At 47.6% G+C, this 21,059-nt stretch overlaps 1 protein-coding gene across 1 annotated transcript in view; it reads left to right on the top strand.

Annotated features, from left to right (window-relative positions):
• LOC139553118 (solute carrier family 4 member 11-like) overlaps nt 1-21,059 on the top strand; it is a 92,228-nt gene that overhangs the window by 44,796 nt on the left and 26,373 nt on the right. The window contains exons 7-11 of the mRNA XM_071365072.1: nt 1,365-1,449; nt 7,715-7,840; nt 8,001-8,114; nt 17,680-17,812; nt 19,766-19,839. Of these exons, the coding sequence (XP_071221173.1) occupies nt 1,365-1,449; nt 7,715-7,840; nt 8,001-8,114; nt 17,680-17,812; nt 19,766-19,839 (532 nt within the window). The remainder of the gene's footprint in view (nt 1-1,364; nt 1,450-7,714; nt 7,841-8,000; nt 8,115-17,679; nt 17,813-19,765; nt 19,840-21,059) is intronic.

Here is a 21,059-nt window from a genome sequence, read left to right as displayed (position 1 = left end):
TAAAGTAGTGCACTATATATGGAATAGACTCCTAAAGTAGTGCCCTACATATGGAATAGACTGGACATAACCAGGGTTAGGGAGTAACGGATTACATTAGGACCTACCCAACCCTGGACATAACCAGGGTTAGGGAGTAACGGATTACATTAGGACCTACCCAACCCTGGACATAACAATAGTCTTAATACAGGAATTGTCACGGATCCCTCCGGAACTGTTATTATGCACACCTGGTTCTCATTCCCACTGATTGTGTATAAATGTGCTCTTTGTTCACCATTGGGCTGTCGATTATTGTTCCAATGTCCATTGGTGGTGTGAGTCCCTGTGCTGTGTTGTTTTGGCTTTCGTGTCGCTTGTATTGTGCAGATGATTACGGGTCTCGTCCCGCGTTGGATCATTGTGTGGGTGTATGTTACGGGTCTCGTCCCCGCGTGGGATCATTGTGTGGGTGTATGTTACGGGTCTCGTCCCGCGTGGTATCATTGTGTGCGTGTATGTTACGGGTCTCGTCCCGCGTGGGATCATTGTGTGCGTGTATGTTACGGGTCTCGTCCCCGCGTGGGATCATTGTGTGGGTGTATGTTACGGGTCTCGTCCCGCATGGGATCATTGTGTGGGTGTATGTTACGGGTCTCGTCCCGCGTGGGATCATTGTGTGCGTGTATGTTACGGGTCTCGTCCCGCGTGGGATCATTGTGTGCGTGTATGTTACGGGTCTCGTCCCGCGTGGGATCATTGTGTGCGTGTATGTTACGGGTCTTGTCCCGCGTGGGATCATTGTGTGCGTGTATGTTACGGGTCTCGTCCCGCGTGGTATCATTGTGTGGGTGTATGTTACGGGTCTCGTCCCGCGTGGTATCATTGTGTGGGTGTATGTTACGGGTCTCGTCCCGCGTGGTATCATTGTGTGGGTGTATGTTACGGGTCTCGTCCCGCGTGGTATCATTGTGTGGGTGTATGTTACGGGTCTCGTCCCCGTGTGGTATCATTGTGTGGGTGTATGTTACGGGTCTCGCCCCGTGTATTTATTCGAGGTACTCCTCGCTCTTGTGTTTGGGTTTCAACCCTGTGTTTTGTTACGTGTTGGTTTGTTCTTCGTCCCCGTGCCTTTATACGGCACGCTGTAATTTGGGAAATAAAACCCCCAATTATGCATTCCTGCGCCTGTCTCCTGATCCCTTATACCAGCGTGACAGGAATAAGGGGCTGGAGTGATTTTCCCACTAAGTTCTCTTACCTCTATGCATCTTTTATTTAAAATATAGATTTAAAAGTCTTCACCTGTAAACATAGGTTCATTTAGAAATTGTTTGATGGTGCCTTTGCCTTTTATTTGTAACCCTCCTGTGTTTCTCCAGTGTAAAGACTTCTTCAGGCCTGGGCGGGGGATTTATGAAGACCTGTGTCGCAGACTGCCACTTTACTCTTCAGACTTTACAGATGGTGGGCCAAACTCCTATGATAATCAGCTCTTTCTGTCAACACCTCAGTGGTGCTCTGTTTCCCACTATCAGTATTATTCTCACATTTTGTCAACTCCATTCTAGATAGAACATCAGTATGTTACTGTGTATAAGCTCCATTCTAGATAGAACATCAGTTTGTTACTGTGTATAAACTCCATTCTAGACAGAACATCAGTATGTTACTGTGTATAAACTCCATTCTAGACAGAACATCAGTATGTTACTGTGTATAAGCTCCATTCTAGACAGAACATCAGTATGTTACTGTGTATAAACTCCATTCTAGACAGAACATCAGTATGTTACTGTGTATAAACTCCATTCTAGACAGAACATCAGTATGTTACTGTGTATAAACTCCATTCTAGACAGAACATCAGTATGTTACTGTGTATAAACTCCATTCTAGACAGAACATCAGTATGTTACTGTGTATAAACTCCATTCTAGACAGAACATCAGTATGTTACTGTGTATAAACTCCATTCTAGACAGAACATCAGTATGTTACTGTGTGTAAACTCCATTCTAGATAGAACATCAGTATGTTACTGTGTATAAACTCCATTCTAGATAGAACATCAGTATGTTACTGTGTTTTAGTAATCAGGGTAATTGAAGCAAGTATGTTTATCCTCCCTCTATCCTCTCTGCCTCCTCCCTCTATCATCATCCCTCTATCATCCTCCCTCTATCATCCTCCCTCTATCCTCTCTGCCTCCTCCCTCTATCATCCTCCCTCTATCATCCTCCCTCTATCATCCTCCCTCTATCATCCTCCCTCTACCATCCTCCCTCTACCATCCTCCCTCTACCATCCTCCCTCTATCATCATCCCTCTACCATCCTCCCTCTATCATCCTCCCTCTACCATCCTCCCTCTATCATCCTCCCTCTATCATCCTCCCTCTACCATCCTCCCTCTACCATCCTCCCTCTATCATCCTCCCTCTATCATCCTCCCTCTACCATCCTCCCTCTACCATCCTCCCTCTATCATCCTCCCTCTATCATCCTCCCTCTACCATCCTCCCTCTACCATCCTCCCTCTATCATCCTCCCTCTACCATCCTCCCTCTATCATCATCCCTCTACCATCCTCCCTCTACCATCCTCCCTCTATCATCCTCCCTCTATCATCCTCCCTCTACCATCCTCCCTCTACCATCCTCCCTCTATCATCCTCCCTCTACCATCCTCCCTCTATCATCATCCCTCTATCATCCTCCCTCTATCATCCTCCCTCTATCCTCTCTGCCTCCTCCCTCTACCATCCTCCCTCTATCATCCTCCCTCTATCATCCTCCCTCTACCATCCTCCCTCTACCATCCTCCCTCTATCATCCTCCCTCTATCATCCTCCCTCTATCATCCTCCCTCTACCATCCTCCCTCTATCATCCTCCCTCTATCATCCTCCCTCTACCATCCTCCCTCTACCATCCTCCCTCTATCATCGTCCCTCTACCATCCTCCCTCTATCATCCTCCCTCTATCCTCTCTGCCTCCTCCCTCTATCATCATCCCTCTATCATCCTCCCTCTATCATCCTCCCTCTATCCTCTCTGCCTCCTCCCTCTATCATCCTCCCTCTATCATCGTCCCTCTATCATCCCCCCTCTATCATCCTCCCTCTATCCTCTCTGCCTCCTCCCTCTATCATCCTCCCTCTACCATCCTCCCTCTATCATCATCCCTCTATCATCCTCCCTCTAACCTCTCTGCCTCCTCCCTCTATCATCCTCCCTCTACCATCCTCCCTCTACCATCCTCCCTCTAACCTCTCTGCCTCCTCCCTCTATCATCCTCCCTCTCCCATCCAACCTCTACCATCCTCCCTCTACCATCATCCCTCTACCATCCTCCCTCTACCATCCTCCCTCTATCATCCTCCCTCTATCATCCTCCCTCTATCATCATCCCTCTACCATCCTCCCTCTACCATCCTCCCTCTAACCTCTCTGCCTCCTCCCTCTATCATCCTCCCTCTACCATCCTCCCTCTACCATCCTCCCTCTAACCTCTCTGCCTCCTCCCTCTATCATCCTCCCTCTCCCATCCAACCTCTACCATCCTCCCTCTATCATCCTCCCTCTATCATCCTCCCTCTACCATCCTCCCTCTACCATCCTCCCTCTACCATCCTCCCTCTATCATCCTCCCTCTATCATCCTCCCTCTACCATCCTCCCTCTACCATCCTCCCTCTAACCTCTCTGCCTCCTCCCTCTATCATCCTCCCTCTACCATCCTCCTTCTAACCTCTCTGCCTCCTCCCTCTATCATCCTCCCTCTACCATCCTCCCTCTAACCTCTCTGCCTCCTCCCTCTATCATCCTCCCTCTACCATCCTCCCTCTACCATCCTCCCTCTACCATCCTCCCTCTACCATCCTCCCTCTATCATCCTCCCTCTATCCTCTCTGCCTCCTCCCTCTATCATCCTCCCTCTATCATCCTCCCTCTAACCTCTCTGCCTCCTCCCTCTATCATCCTCCCTCTACCATCCTCCCTCTACCATCCTCCCTCTATCATCCTCCCTCTAACCTCTCTGCCTCCTCCCTCTATCATCCTCCCTCTATCCTCCTCCCTCTATAATCCTCCCTCTATCCTCTCTGCCTCCTCCCTCTATCATCCTCCCTCTATCCTCCTCCCTCTATCATCCTCCCTCTAACCTCTCTGCTTCCTCCCTCTATCATCCTCCCTCTACCATCCTCCCTCTACCATCCTCCCTCTACCATCCTCCCTCTACCATCCTCCCTCTATCATCCTCCCTCTATCATCCTCCCTCTATCATCCTCCCTCTACCATCCTCCCTCTACCATCCTCCCTCTACCATCCTCCCTCTATCCTCTCTACCATCCTCCCTCTATCATCCTCCCTCTATCCTCCTCCCTCTATCCTCTCTGCCTCCTCCCTCTATCATCATCCCTCTATCATCCTCCCTCTACCATCCTCCCTCTATCATCCTCCCTCTACCATCCTCCCTCTACCATCCTCACTCTACCATCCTCCCTCTATCATCCTCCCTCTATCATCCTCCCTCTATCATCCTCCCTCTATCATCCTCCCTCTATCATCATCCCTCTACCATCCTCCCTCTATCATCCTCCCTCTACCATCCTCCCTCTATCATCATCCCTCTATCATCCTGCCTCCACCATCCTCCCTCTATCATCCTGCCTCTATCCTCTCTGCCTCCTCCCTCTATCATCATCCCTCTACCATCCTCCCTCTACCCTCCTCCCTCTATCATCATCCCTCTATCATCCTGCCTCTACCATCCTCCCTCTATCATCCTGCCTCTATCCTCTCTGCCTCCTCCCTCTATCATCATCCCTCTACCATCCTCCCTCTACCATCCTCCCTCTATCATCATCCCTCTATCATCCTGCCTCTACCATCCTCCCTCTATCATCATCCCTCTATCATCCTCCCTCTATCCTCTCTGCCTCCTCCCTCTATCATCATCCCTCTACCATCCTCCCTCTACCATCCTCCCTCTATCATCATCCCTCTATCATCCTGCCTCTACCATCCTCCCTCTATCATCCTGCCTCTATCCTCTCTGCCTCCTCCCTCTATCATCATCCCTCTACCATCCTCCCTCTACCATCCTCCCTCTATCATCCTCCCTCTATCATCCTCCCTCTACCATCATCCCTCTACCATCCTCCCTCTACCATCCTCCCTCTACCATCCTCCCTCTATCATCCTCCCTCTACCATCCTCCCTCTATCATCCTCCCTCTACCATCCTCCCTCTATCATCCTCCCTCTATCATCCTCCCTCTACCATCCTCCCTCTACCATCCTCCCTCTACCATCCTCCCTCTATCATCCTCCCTCTATCATCCTCCCTCTATCATCCTCCCTCTACCATCCTCCCTCTACCATCCTCCCTCTATCATCCTCCCTCTATCATCCTCCCTCTATCATCCTCCCTCTATCATCCTCCCTCTACCATCCTCCCTCTATCATCCTCCCTCTACCATCATCCCTCTACCATCCTCCCTCTATCCTCTCTACCATCCTCCCTCTATCATCCTCCCTCTATCCTCCTCCCTCTATCCTCTCTGCCTCCTCCCTCTATCATCATCCCTCTATCATCCTCCCTCTACCATCCTCCCTCTATCATCCTCCCTCTACCATCCTCCCTCTACCATCCTCCCTCTACCATCCTCCCTCTACCATCCTCCCTCTATCATCCTCCCTCTATCATCCTCCCTCTATCATCCTCCCTCTATCATCATCCCTCTATCATCCTCCCTCTACCATCATCCTCCCTCTACCATCCTCCCTCTACCATCCTCCCTCTACCATCCTCCCTCTACCATCCTCCCCATCCTCCCTCTATCATCCTCCCTCTACCATCCTCCCTCTACCATCCTCCCTCTATCATCCTCCCTCTATCATCCTCCCTCTACCATCCTCCCTCTACCATCCTCCCTCTAACCTCTCTGCCTCCTCCCTCTATCATCCTCCCTCTACCATCCTCCTTCTAACCTCTCTGCCTCCTCCCTCTACCATCCTCCCTCTATCATCCTGCCTCTATCCTCTCTGCCTCCTCCCTCTGTCATCATCCCTCTACCATCCTCCCTCTACCATCCTCCCTCTATCATCATCCCTCTATCATCCTGACTCTACCATCCTCCCTCTATCATCCTGCCTCTATCCTCTCTGCCTCCTCCCTCTATCATCATCCCTCTACCATCCTCCCTCTACCCTCCTCCCTCTATCATCATCCCTCTATCATCCTGCCTCTACCATCCTCCCTCTATCATCCTGCCTCTATCCTCTCTGCCTCCTCCCTCTATCATCATCCCTCTACCATCCTCCCTCTACCATCCTCCCTCTATCATCATCCCTCTATCATCCTGCCTCTACCATCCTCCCTCTATCATCATCCCTCTATCATCCTCCCTCTATCCTCTCTGCCTCCTCCCTCTATCATCATCCCTCTACCATCCTCCTTCTACCATCCTCCCTCTATCATCATCCCTCTATCATCCTGCCTCTACCATCCTCCCTCTATCATCCTGCCTCTATCCTCTCTGCCTCCTCCCTCTATCATCATCCCTCTACCATCCTCCCTCTACCATCCTCCCTCTATCATCCTCCCTATATCATCCTCCCTCTACCATCATCCCTCTACCATCCTCCCTCTACCATCCTCCCTCTATCATCCTCCCTCTACCATCCTCCCTCTATCATCCTCCCTCTACCATCCTCCCTCTATCATCCTCCCTCTATCATCCTCCCTCTACCATCCTCCCTCTACCATCCTCCCTCTACCATCCTCCCTCTATCATCCTCCCTCTATCATCCTCCCTCTATCATCCTCCCTCTACCATCCTCCCTCTACCATCCTCCCTCTATCATCCTCCCTCTACCATCATCCCTCTACCATCCTCCCTCTATCCTCTCTACCATCCTCCCTCTATCATCCTCCCTCTATCCTCCTCCCTCTATCCTCTCTGCCTCCTCCCTCTATCATCATCCCTCTATCATCTTCCCTCTACCATCCTCCCTCTATCATCCTCCCTCTACCATCCTCCCTCTACCATCCTCCCTCTACCATCCTCCCTCTATCATCCTCCCTCTATCATCCTCCCTCTATCATCCTCCCTCTATCATCCTCCCTCTAACATCATCCCTCTACCATCCTCCCTCTATCATCCTCCCTCTACCATCCTCCCTCTATCATCATCCCTCTATCATCCTGACTCTACCATCCTCCCTCTATCATCCTGCCTCTATCCTCTCTGCCTCCTCCCTCTATCATCATCCCTCTACCATCCTCCCTCTACCATCCTCCCTCTATCATCATCCCTCTATCATCCTGCCTCTACCATCCTCCCTCTATCATCATCCCTCTATCATCCTCCCTCTATCCTCTCTGCCTCCTCCCTCTATCATCATCCCTCTACCATCCTCCCTCTACCATCCTCCCTCTATCATCATCCCTCTATCATCCTGCCTCTACCATCCTCCCTCTATCATCCTGCCTCTATCCTCTCTGCCTCCTCCCTCTATCATCATCCCTCTACCATCCTCCCTCTATCATCCTCCCTCTACCATCCTCCCTCTATTATCCTCCCTCTATCATCCTCCCTCTACCATCCTCCCTCTACCATTCTCCCTCTACCATCCTCCCTCTATCATCCTCCCTCTATCATCCTCCCTCTACCATCCTCCCTCTATCATCCTCCCTCTATCCTCTCTGCCTCCTCCCTCTCTCCCCAGGTGTAGTAGGCAGTAATAAGACTGTACTGAAGTACGTGACAACAGCTGTCTTCCTGTACATTGCTATCCTCCTCCCTGCCATCGCTTTCGGCTCACTCAACGATGAGAGAACACGGGGCGAGATTGGTATACACGCACACACACACACACACACACACACACACACACACACACACACACACACACACACACACACACACACACACACACACACACACACACACACACACACACACACACACACACACACACACACACACACCTGACTGTGTGTGTGTCTTTTCAGATGTCCAGAAGACCATTATCGGCCAAAGTATAGGAGGGCTCATCTATTCTCTTTTCGCTGGGTCACCGTTGGTCATCCCTCTGACCACAGCTCCTCTGGCCATCTTCATCAGTGGTAGGTCTCTCTCCTCTTCTTCATCAGTGGTAGACCTCTCTTATCTTCTTCATCAGTGGTAGGCCTCTCTCTTCTTCATCATCAGTGGTAGGCCTCTCTCCTCTTCTTCATCAGTGGTAGATCTCTCTCTTCTTCATCAGTGGTAGACCTCTCTCCTCTTCTTCATCAGTGGTAGGCCTCTCTCTTCTTCTTCATCAGTGGTAGGCCTCTCTCCTCTTCTTCAGCAGTGTTAGGACCTCTCTCTTCTTCTTCATCAGTGGTAGACCTCTCTCCTCTTCTTCATCAGTGGTAGACCTCTCTCTTCTTCTTCGTCAGTGGTAGGTCTCTCTCCTCTTCTTCATCAGTGGTAGGCCTCTCTCTTCTTCTTCATCAGTGGTAGGCCTATCTCTTCTTCTTCATCAGTGGTAGGCTTCTCTCTCCTTCATCAGTGGAAGGTATTTCTCTTCTTCTTTATCAGTGGTTGGTGTTTCTCTTCTTCTTCATCAGTGGTAGGTCGCTCTCTCTTCTTCATCAGGCGCAGGTTGCTCTCTCTTCTTCATCAGTGGTAAGTCTCTCTCCTTTTCTTCTACATCAGTAGTAGGTCTCTCTTCTTCTTCATCAGTGGTAGGTCTCTCTATGCTTCTTCATCAGTGGTAGGTCTCGCTCTTCTTCATCAGTGGTAGGTCTCTCTCTTCTTCATCAGTGGTAGGTCTCTCTCTTCTTCATCAGTGGTAGATCTCTCTCTTCTTCAGTGGTAAGTCTCTCTCCTCTTCATCAGTGGTTGCTCTCTCCTTCAACGCTCTCTCCTTCTTCATCAGTGGTAGGGCGCTCTCTTCTTCTTCATCAGTGGTAGGCCTCTCTCCTCTTCTTCATCAGTGGTAGATCTCTCTCTTCTTCATCAGTGGTAGACCTCTCTCCTCTTCTTCATCAGTGGTAGGCCTCTCTCTTCTTCTTCATCAGTGGTAGGCCTCTCTCCTCTTCTTCAGCAGTGGTAGGACCTCTCTCTTCTTCTTTATCAGCGGTAGACCTCTCTCCTCTTCTTCATCAGTTGTAGACCGCTCTCTTCTTCTTCGTCAGTGGTAGGTCTCTCTCCTCTTCTTCATCAGTGGTAGGCCTCTCTCTTCTTCTTCATCAGTGGTAGGCCTATCTCTTCTTCTTCATCAGTGGTAGGCCTCTCTTCTTCTTCTTCATCAGTGGTAGGTCTCTCTTCTTCATCAGTGGTAGGTCTCTCTATGCTTCTTCATCAGTGGTAGGTCTCGCTCTTCTTCATCAGTGGTAGGTCTCTCTCTTCTTCATCAGTGGTAGATCTCTCTCTTCTTCAGTGAATCAAAGATGGCGTAGCAGTCGGACGTGTGTTTGTCTTGTCTTGTCCCGTGTAAATAGTCTTTGTATTTTTCGTATACATTTCGTATATATTTTAATTTCACTTTCCATCTAGGAACTGAATATACATTCCTATATTCCGCCTCACCCAATGTGGTACGGACCTGCTATTTTTTATACTTTAGAACCGTAACCCCAATCAGAAGCTAGCCAGATAACTAGCTACTAGCTAGTAGTCAGTTAGCCACTGCTGCGGTCTTCACCCTTAACTCGGACACAGCCAGCTTCAATACCGGGCCAATACCTGCCAGTCTGCAAGCGCGATATCAACCCAGAGCATATAGGACTGCTTTTTCTCTACCACATCACCGGATTCCTGACGCAAGCTCTGGACAATTACACCGTATCATCACAGCTAGCTAGCTGCAACCGAGTGGCTACTACTGGCTAACACCTCTGTCCCGAAGCAAGCACCAGTTAGCCTTGAGCTAGCCTCGAGCTAGGCCCATCTGCCGGCTAGCCGAAGAGGTCTACCAGCGAATTCTTGGGCTACAATACCTCTTTTGCCAATTGGACTGGACCTTTTTTTGCCGACACAGAGCCCTGCCAATCCATCACAACTGGTCTAAATCAGCTACAAGCTAATTTAGCCATTTTTTTGCCGCTGCTAGTAGCTTTTACCTTCTGCACAGACACCAGCCCTGTTATTAGCCTGGATATTACTCACCAATTTACCAGCATCGGACTGTCTCTCGACAACAACGCCGGATTCCTGCCGTAATCCCTGAGCCACTACTTCTGATCCTCACAGCTAGCTTGCAGCTAGCGCAGCTAGCGCCACTGCCACGAAGCTAGCACCAGTTAGCAAACACAATTCTACAATTCACAACCTCTCTTTCGCCATCCGGCTTGGATTCTCTGTCGACACGACCACGTCTGAGCAGACCCCCTCCGTCTGAGCAGACCACCCCCCGGGCTACTAACTTTAAACGCCGCGTGCTAGCTTAGTGGAGGCCTCCCTGCTCCATCTACGGCTGCCCCCTGGACACTATGATCACTTGGCTACATAGCTGATGCATGCTTGACTGTCCATTAATTCACGGTACTCCATTCTGTTTATTTGTGTTTTATCTGTCGGCTCTGTGCTTTAACTCAGGATCTGTGTGTAGTTAATCCGACCCTCTCTGCCTAGTCGTCGCCATTTTTACCTGTTGTTGCTGTGTTAGACTAGCACCCTGTTATTGCTGCTGTTATCTTACCTGTTGTTTTAGCTAGCTCTCCCAATCAAGACCTGCAATCACTTTATGCCTTATTGTATGTCTCTCTCAAATATCAATATGCCTTGCATACTGTTGTTCAGGCTAGTTATCATTATCATTGTTTTGGTTTGCAATGGACCCTGTAGTTCCACTCTCCGTACCTCTGATACCTCCTTTGTCCCACCCCCCACACATGCGGTGACCTCACCCATTGAGACCAGCATGTCCAGAGATACAACCTCTCTTATCATCACCCAGTGCCTGGGCTTGCCTCCGCTGTACCCGCGCCCCACCATACCCCTGTCTGCACATTATGCCCAGAATCTATTCTACCACGCCCATAAATCTGCTCCTTTTATTTTTTGTCCCCAACGCTCTAGGCGACCAGTTTTGATAGCCTTTAGCCGCACCCTCATCCTACTACTCCTCTGCTCCTCGGGTGATGTGGAGGTAAACCCAGGCCCTGCATGTCCCCAGTCACCCACATTTGTTGACTTCTATGATCGAAAAAGCCTTGGCCTCATGCATGTCAACATCAGAAGCCTCCTCCCTAAGTTTGCCTTACTCACCGCTTTAGCACACTCTGCCAACCCTGATGTTCTTGCCGTGTCCGAATCCTGGCTTAGGAAGGCCACCAAAAATTCTGAGATTTCCATACCCAACTATAACACTTTCCGTCAAGATAGAACTGCCAAAGGGGGAGGAGTTGCAATCTACTGCAGAGATAGCCTGCAAAGTTCTGTCATACTTTCCAGGTCTATGCCCAAACAGTTCGAACTTCTAATTTTAAAAATTAATCTCTCCAGAAATAAGTCTCTCACTGTTGCCGCCTGCTACCGACCCCCCTCAGCTCCCAGCTGTGCCCTGGACACCATCTGTGAATTGATCGCTCCCCATCTAGCTTCAGAGTTTGTTCTGTTAGGTGACCTAAACTGGGATATGCTTAACACCCCGGCAGTCCTACAATCCAAGCTTGATGCCCTCAATCTCACACAAATCATCAAGGAACCCACCAGGTACAACCCTAAATCCGTAAACATGGGCACCCTAATAGACATTATCCTGACCAACCTGCCCTCCAAATACACCTCTGCTGTCTTCAATCAAGATCTCAGCGATCACTGCCTCATTGCCTGTATCCGCCACGGGTCCGCGGTCAAACGACCACCCCTCATCACTGTCAAACGCTCCCTAAAACACTTCTGCGAGCAGGCCTTTCTAATCGACCTGGCCCGGGTACCCTGGAAGGATATTGACCTCATCCCGTCAGTTGAGGATGCCTGGTCATTCTTTAAATGTTACTTCCTCACCATATTAGACAAGCATGCTCCGTTCAAAAAATGCAGAACCAAGAACAGATATAGCCCTTGGTTCACTCCAGACCTGACTGCCCTCGACCAGCACCAAAACATCCTGTGGCGAACTGCAATAGCATCGAAGAGCCCCCGCGATATGCAACTGTTCAGGGAAGTCAGGAACCAATACACGCAGTCAGTCAGGAAAGCAAAGGCCAGCTTTTTCAAGCAGAAATTTGCATCCTGTAGCTCTAACTCCAAAAAGTTCTGGGATACTGTAAAGTCCATGGAGAACAAGAGCACCTCCTCCCAGCTGCCCACTGCACTGAGGCTAGGTAACACGGTCACCACCGATAAATCCGTGATAATCGAAGACTTCAACAAGCATTTCTCAATGGCTGGCCATGCCTTCCTCCTGGCGACTCCAACCTTGGCCAACAGCCCCGCCCCCCCCGCTGCTACTCGCCCAAGCCTCCCCAGCTTCTCCTTTACCCAAATCCAGATAGCAGATGTTCTGAAAGAGCTGGAAAACCTGGACCCATACAAATCAGCTGGGCTTGACAATCTGGACCCCCTATTTCTGAAACTGTCCGCCGCCATTGTCGCACCCCCTATTACTAGCCTGTTCAACCTCTCCTTCGTATCATCTGAGATCCCCAAGGATTGGAAAGCTGCCGCGGTCATCCCCCTCTTCAAAGGGGGAGACACCCTGGACCCAAACTGTTACAGACCTATATCCATCCTGCCCTGCCTATCTAAGGTCTTCGAAAGCCAAGTCAACAAACAGATCACTGACCATCTCGAATCCCACCGTACCTTCTCCGCTGTGCAATCCGGTTTCCGAGCCGGTCACGGGTGCACCTCAGCCACGCTCAAGGTACTAAACGATATCATAACCGCCATCGATAAAAGACATTACTGTGCAGCCGTCTTCATCGACCTGGCCAAGGCTTTCGACTCTGTCAATCACCATATTCTTATCGGCAGACTCAGTAGCCTCGGTTTTTCTAATGACTGCCTTGCCTGGTTCACCAACTACTTTGCAGACAGAGTTCAGTGTGTCAAATCGGAGGGCATGTTGTCCGGTCCTCTGGCAGTCTCTATGGGGGTACCACAGGGTTCAATTCTCGGGCCGACTCTTTTCTCTGTATACATCAATGATGTTGCTCTTGCTGCGGGCGATTCCCTGATCCACCTCTACGCAGACGACACCATTCTATATACTTCCGGCCCTTCCTTGGACACTGTGCTATCTAACCTCCAAACGAGCTTCAATGCCATACAACACTCCTTCCGTGGCCTCCAACTGCTCTTAAACGCTAGTAAAACCAAATGCATGCTTTTCAACCGTTCGCTGCCTGCACCCGCACGCCCGACTAGCATCACCACCCTGGACGGTTCCGACCTAGAATATGTGGACATCTATAAGTACCTAGGTGTCTGGCTAGACTGCAAACTCTCCTTCCAGACTCATATCAAACATCTCCAATCCAAAATCAAATCAAGAATCGGCTTTCTATTCCGCAACAAAGCCTCCTTCACTCACGCCGCCAAACTTACCCTAGTAAAACTGACTATCCTACCGATCCTCGACTTCGGCGATGTCATCTACAAAATAGCTTCCAATACTCTACTCAGCAAACTGGATGCAGTTTATCACAGTGCCATTCGTTTTGTTACTAAAGCACCTTATACGACCCACCACTGCGACCTGTATGCCCTAGTCGGCTGGCCCTCGCTACATGTTCGTCGTCAGACCCACTGGCTCCAGGTCATCTACAAGGCTATGCTAGGTAAAGTGCCGCCTTATCTCAGTTCACTGGTCACGATGGCTACACCCACCCGCAGCACGCGCTCCAGCAGGTGTATCTCACTGATCATCCCTAAAGCCAAAACCTCATTTGGACGCCTTTCCTTCCAGTTCTCTGCTGCCTGCGACTGGAACGAATTGCAAAAATCTCTGAAGTTGGAGACTTTTATCTCCCTCAACAACTTTAAAAATCTGCTATCCGAGCAGCTAACCGATCGCTGCAGCTGTACATAGTCCATCTGTAAACTACCCACCCAATTTACCTACCTCACCCCCCATACTGCTTTTATTTATTTACTTTTCTGCTCTTTTGCACACCAGTATCTCTTCTTGCACATGATCATCTGATGATTTATCACTCCAGTGTTAATCTGCTAAATTGTAATTATTCAATTTATTGCCTACCTCATGCCTTTTGCACACATTGTATATAGATTCTCTTTTTTTTCTACCATGTTATTGACTTGTTTATTGTTTACTCCATGTGTAACTCTGTGTTGTTGTCACGATCGTGTGGAAGAGATTCGGACCAAAACGCAGCATGAGGAAAATAAGCCATCTTCTTTTAATAAATGACCGAAGATGAACATGAAACGAAAACACTATTACAAACAAACAAAACAACAAATGATCGTGAAGCTAAATAACGCAAGTGCACAGACAAGCAACAACGTTAAACAAGACAACTACCCACAAAAGCCTACTGCCTATGGCTACCTTAAATATGGCTCCCAATCAGAGACAAATGAATGACAGCTGTCTCTGATTGAGACCCAATCCAGGCAGCCATAGACATAACTAGACAACCTCACAATTATCTATCCCATACACATACAACACCCATAGACTAACCAAAACACACACAACATACAATGCCCACCCCAACTCACGCCCTGACCAACTAAACATAATCAAAATAACATAAAAATAGGTCAGGAACGTGACAGTTGTCTGTTCACACTGCTATGCTTTATCTTGGCCAGGTCGCAGTTGCAAATGAGAACTTGTTCTCAACTAGCCTACCTGGTTAAATAAAGGTGAAATAAAAAAATAATAATAATAAAGTCTCTCTCCTCTTCATCAGTGGTTGCTCTCTCCTTCAACGCTCTCTCCTTCTTCATCAGTGGTAGGGCGCTCTCTCGTCTTCATCAGTAGTAGGTCTCTCTTCTTCTTCATTAGTGGTAGGTTTCTCTACGCTTCTTCATCAGTGGTAGATCTCACTCTTTTTCATCAGTAGTAGGTCTTACTCTCTTCTTCTTCATCAGTGGTAGGTCTCTCTTCTTCATCAGTAGTAGGTCTCTCTTCTTCTTCATTAGTGGTAGGTTTCTCTACGCTTCTTCATCAGTAGTAGATCTCTTTCTTCTTCATCAGTGGTTGGTCTTACTCTCTTCTTCTTCATCAGTAGTAGATCTCTTTCTTCTTCATCAGTGGTTGGTCTTACTCTCTTCTTCTTCATCAGTGGTGGGTCTCTCTCTTCTTCTTCATCAGTGGTTGGTCTCTCTCTTCTTCTACATCAGTAGTAGGTCTCTCTCCTCTTCATTATTGGTAGATCTCTCTCTTCTTCATCAGTGGTAGGTCACTCTCTCTTCTTCATCAATGTTAGGTCTCTCTCTCCTCTACATCAGTGGTAAGTCTCTTTCCTCTTCTTCATCAGTGGTATATCTCTCTTCTTATTCATCAGTTGCAGGTCTCTCTCTCTTCTACATCAGTGGTAGGTCTCTCTCTTCTTCATCAGTGGTAGGTCGCTCTCTCTTCTTCATCAGGCGCAGGTTGCTCTCTCTTCTTCATCAGTGGTAGGTCTCTCTCCTCTTCTTCTACATCAGTAGTAGGTCTCTCTTCTTCTTCATCAGTGGTAGGTCTCTCTATGCTTCTTCATCAGTGGTAGGTCTCGCTCTTCTTCATCAGTGGTAGGTCTCTCTCTTCTTCATCAGTGGTAGATCTCTCTCTTCTTCAGTGGTAAGTCTCTCTCCTCTTCATCAGTGGTTGCTCTCTCCTTCAACGCTCTCTCCTTCTTCATCAGTGGTAGGGCGCTCTCTCGTCTTCATCAGTAGTAGGTCTCTCTTCTTCTTCATCAGTGGTAGGTCTCTCTCTTCTTCATCAGTGGTAGGTCGCTCTCTCTTCTTCATCAGGCGCAGGTTGCTCTCTCTTCTTCATCAGTGGTAGGTCTCTCTCCTCTTCTTCTACATCAGTAGTAGGTCTCTCTTCTTCTTCATCAGTGGTAGGTCTCTCTATGCTTCTTCATCAGTGGTAGGTCTCGCTCTTCTTCATCAGTGGTAGGTCTCTCTCTTCTTCATCAGTGGTAGATCTCTCTCTTCTTCAGTGGTAAGTCTCTCTCCTCTTCATCAGTGGTTGCTCTCTCCTTCAACGCTCTCTCCTTCTTCATCAGTGGTAGGGCGCTCTCTCGTCTTCATCAGTAGTAGGTCTCTCTTCTTCTTCATCAGTGGTAGATCTCTCTCTTCTTCATCAGTAGTAGGTCTTACTCTCTTCTTCTTCATCAGTGGTTGGTCTTACTCTCTTCGTCTTCATCAGTGGTTGGTCTTACTCTCTTCTTCTTCATCAGTGGTAGGTCTCTCTCATCTTCATCAGTGGTAGGTCTCTCTCTCTCCTTCTTCATCAGTGGTAGGTTTCTCTCTTCTTCATCAGTGGTAGATCTCTCGCCTCTTCTTCATTAGTGGTAATCTCTCTACTCTTCTTCATCAGTGATGGTCTTTCTCTCTTCTTATTCGTCAGTAGTAGGTTTCTCTCTTCTTCTACATAAGTGGTAGGTCTCTGCTCTTCATCAGTGGTAGGTCTCTCTCTCTCCTCATCATCAGTGGTAGGTCTCTCTCTCTCCTCTTCATCAGTGGTAGGTCTCTCTCTCTCCTCGTCTTCATCAGTGGTAGGTCTCTCTCTCTCCTCGTCTTCATCAGTAGTAGGTCTCTCTCCTCTTCTTCAGGTGTTTCTCTGAGCCTTGTATCCTCTATATTTGTCTCCGTCTGCCCCTCTACCTCGCCGTCTGAGGAACGGAGCACCATTAACATCTGCTGCCTCTGATGGAGTTTTAATTTAGTGTTTAGAGGCTGTCTGATGTTTTAATTTTTCTCAATACCGACTGACTGAGCTGTGTGTGTGTGTAAGACTATTATCCTGAGATTGTCTGGTGGTTAAACAGTTGTTTGTCTGAGGAAACCCATGATGGTTAAACAGTTGTTTGTCTGAGGAAACCCATGATGGTTAAACAGTTGTTTGTCTGAGGAAACCCATGATGGTTAAACAGTTGTTTGTCTGAGGAAACCCATGATGGTTAAACAGTTGTTTGTCTGAGGAAACCCATGATGGTTAAACAGTTGTTTGTCTGAGGAAACCCATGATTTGGTGCTGGTTGTTTTGTTGTTCAAATGAAGTCACCAGGTTTTGTTGCTGTATAATGTTGGTAACACTAGAGTGATATTTGTCTGGCACCGTCAGACATGTCTGTAGCTGGGCCTGGGGTTTGGTCTCACGGCTAGTTGAATCCTACGGTAGTCCTACCACTGTCTTCACATCCCTTCACTTTCCTGTCTGGCTACCCACGGGGGCTGGCTACCCACGGGGGCTGGCTACCCACGGGGGCTGGCTACCCACGGGGGCTGCAGTAGTCTCAAGGTCATGTCTTGGATATCCCCGACCGTGGAGCAACGTAAGCGAGAGCACTGAAGCGTTGCCAGAAACTGTCTATCAAGGTTAGGGAAGATGGCCAGCACCTGCTTGAACCATCAACTTTCACCCTTAAACTTCTCATTGGGTGTTGCACTACAGCTGCCCTTTACTCTCTTCAACTAATGTGTGTATATCACAGGACATATTTCTGTCTTGTGTTGACTAATAAAGTCTTCTATCTCCCTGATCATTAACAAATATAATTCTCTGTCTGTCTACAGTGATCCGTGGTCTCTGTGATGACTATGACCTGGACTTTACAGCGTTCTACGCCTGCATCGGTCTCTGGAACTCCCTCTTCCTCATCCTGGGAGGCATCTTCAACGTCTCCCTGCTCATGAAGCTGTTCAAAAGGTACTCTATGTACTGAATATTATACTGTTTTCCACTGTTCATATATGACCTTAAATAAGTAATCAACGAGGGGCTATGAGTTCCATGGAAAATAAAGAATGACATGGTGTGTTCCACGACGTACTAGCAGAGTGGAACACACACCCTTCCACTGAGTTGCATTATTTTCCAGAGAACGCATAGAGCCCCGAGTTGATTATCCCGTTCATACCATGTCTACAATTTACCACGTATGAAGCTAGACGTGCTAAACATCCACTGAAGTAGCCAGAGAGTTCAGTAGAAAGCTACAGTCGTTTCTGTGGTAACCAAACAGACTTGCTGGTTTAGGTCATTAAACCCATCAGTCCCAGCTTGGTATTATTAAAATCAAAAATCGCAACGCCAATAATGTTTTCAGCTCAACTTCTGCTTTCAAAAGCAGCTCAAACATAGAACATGTTAGAACTATGGCCATTGAATTCTACCGTGCTGATATACTGTCACAGCCGTCGAATGAAGTGGACCAAAGCGCAGCGTGGTGAGTGTACATTAGCCTTTTATTACAGAAAATGACACCAACAAAACAACAAACTAAGAAAACAACCGTGAAGCTCACGAGGGCTATGTGCCACAAACACAAGTCAACTACCCACACTGAAAGGAGGGAAAAGGGCTACCTAAGTATGGTTCCCAATCAGAGACAACTATAGACAGCTGTCCTGGATTGAGAACCACACCCGGCCAAAACAAAGAAATACAAAAACATAGAAAATAGAACATAGAATGCTCACCCAAATCACACCAAACCCAAAATAGAGACATAAAATGCTCTAAGGTCAGGGCGTAACATATACTGTGTGTTATAGAATGAACTATGGCCATTGAATTCTACCGTGCTGATATACTGTGTGTTATAGGGAAATATAAACTGAGTGGTTTAAGCCCTGAATGCTGATTGGCTGACAGCCGTGGTATATGAGACCGTATACCACGGGTATTACAAAACATATATTGTTACTGCTCTAATGACGTTGGTAACCAGTTTATAATAGCAATAAGGCACCTCGGGGAGTTGTGGTATATGGCCAATATACCACGGCTAAAGGCTGTATCCAGGCACTCTGCGTCGTGTGAAGAACAGACTTAGCCGTGGTAGATTGGTCATATACCACACCCCCTCTGGCTTTATTCCTTAAACAATGCACGCTCTAGAATGGCCTTCAAGCCAATCAGAAACACGTATTCAACAATGCCATTGTCACGATCGTTGGAATAAATGGACCAAGGCACAGCGTGTGGAAGGTTCCACATGTTTTAATAAATGAAACTCACCAAAACAAATACGGAAAGTAATGGAGTGCTCACAGGCAGCTGCACAAAAACAAGATCCCACAAACAACAGGTGGGAAAAGGCTGCCTAAATATGATCCCCAATCAGAGACAACGATAATCAGCTGCCTCTGATTGGGAACCACACCAGGCCAACATAGGAACTAAAAAAACTAGAATGCCCACCCTAATCACACCCTGACCTAACCAAATAGAGAAATAAAAGGATCTCTGAGGCCAGGGTGTGACAGCCATGGTATAATGTACAGTAACATCTACAATGTCATGAAGCTGTTTTAAAGGTCACCGACATCATAGACATGGGGTACCATCATTTCACTGATGTGTGTGTTGTCGTTGGGGACTGTGGATGTGTCTCTGTTCGTACGTTAGTCACTCAGACAGCACTGGACCGATTTTGACAAAACTTGGTGGAATGATGCATCTTGCCATAGAGATCCGACATTTACAAAATGACACTGATAGGCCCAAGTCGGGAGCTATAGTAATTAACTAGAATGTGTTAGTCAAATGTGATATCTGAATTGGCCCAAGGGAAGTGCTGCATCGTTGGTGGGGGACGACATGTTTACTGTGGCCTTGTTTATTGTTGTTGCTCTTGTTGTTGTTGTCGTCTGCCAGGTCAACAGAGGAGATCATAGCTCTGTTCATCTCTACAGCCTTCGTGGTGGAAGCTCTGAAGGGAACCGGCAAAAGTAAGGAGGAGGACAACTCAATTTAGGTCATACAGACCATATACCATACAGAATATTCAAAATTACTATATACCAAACAGACTATTCAAATTACTATATACCATACAGACTATTCAGATTAATGTATACCATACAGACTATTCAGATTACTATACTCTTAATGATCGGCTATGAAAAGCCAACTGACATTTATTCCTGATTATTATTTGACCATGCTGGTCATTTATGAACATTTTGAACATCTTGGCCATGTTCTGTTATAATCTCCACCCGGCACAACCAGAAGAGGACTGGCCACCCCTCATAGCCTGGTTCCTCTCTAGGTTTCTTCCTATGTTTTGGCCTTTCTAGGGAGTTTTTCCCAGCCACCGTGCTTCTACACCTGCATTGCTTGCTGTTTGGGGTTTTAGGCTGGGTTTCTGTACAGCACTTCGAGATATTAGCTGATGTACGAACGGCTATATAAAAAAAAAACTTGATATATACCATACAGACCATTCAGAATACTATATACCATAGACTATTCAGATTACTATATACCATAGACTATTCAGATTACTATATACCATACAGACTATTCAGATTACTATATACCATACAGACTATTCAGATTACTATATACCATACAGACTATTCAGATTACTATATACCATACAGACTATTACATTTACATTTTAGTCATTTAGCAGACGCTCTTATCCAGAGCGACTTACAGTAGAGTGCATACATTTTATTACATTTTACATTTTACATACTGAGACAAGGATATCCCTACCGGCCAAACCCTCCCTAAACCGGACGACGCTATGCCAATTGTGCGTCGCCCCACGGACCTCCCGGTTGCGGCCGGCTGCGACAGAGCCTGGGCGTGAACCCAGAGACTCTGGTGGCGCAGCTAGCACTGCGATGCAGTGCCCTAGACCACTGCGCCACCCGGGAGACCTATTCAGATTACTATATACCATACAGACCATACAGATTACTATATACCATACAGACCATACAGATTACTATATACCATACAGACTATTCAGATTACTATATACCATACAGACCATTCAGATGATTATATACCATACAGACGATTATATACCAGACAAACCATTCAGATGATTATACAATATACAGACCATTCCGATTACTGTATTCCATACAGACTATTCAGATTACTCTATACCAAACAGACCTTTCAGATTACTATATACCATACAGACCATTCA

This window comes from Salvelinus alpinus, chromosome 25 (assembly GCF_045679555.1).
Source record: "Salvelinus alpinus chromosome 25, SLU_Salpinus.1, whole genome shotgun sequence".
Classification (NCBI taxonomy): Eukaryota; Metazoa; Chordata; class Actinopteri; order Salmoniformes; family Salmonidae; genus Salvelinus; species Salvelinus alpinus.
Note: the sequence above shows the minus strand (reverse complement) of the source record. Positions and strands in the feature narration are given on the sequence as shown.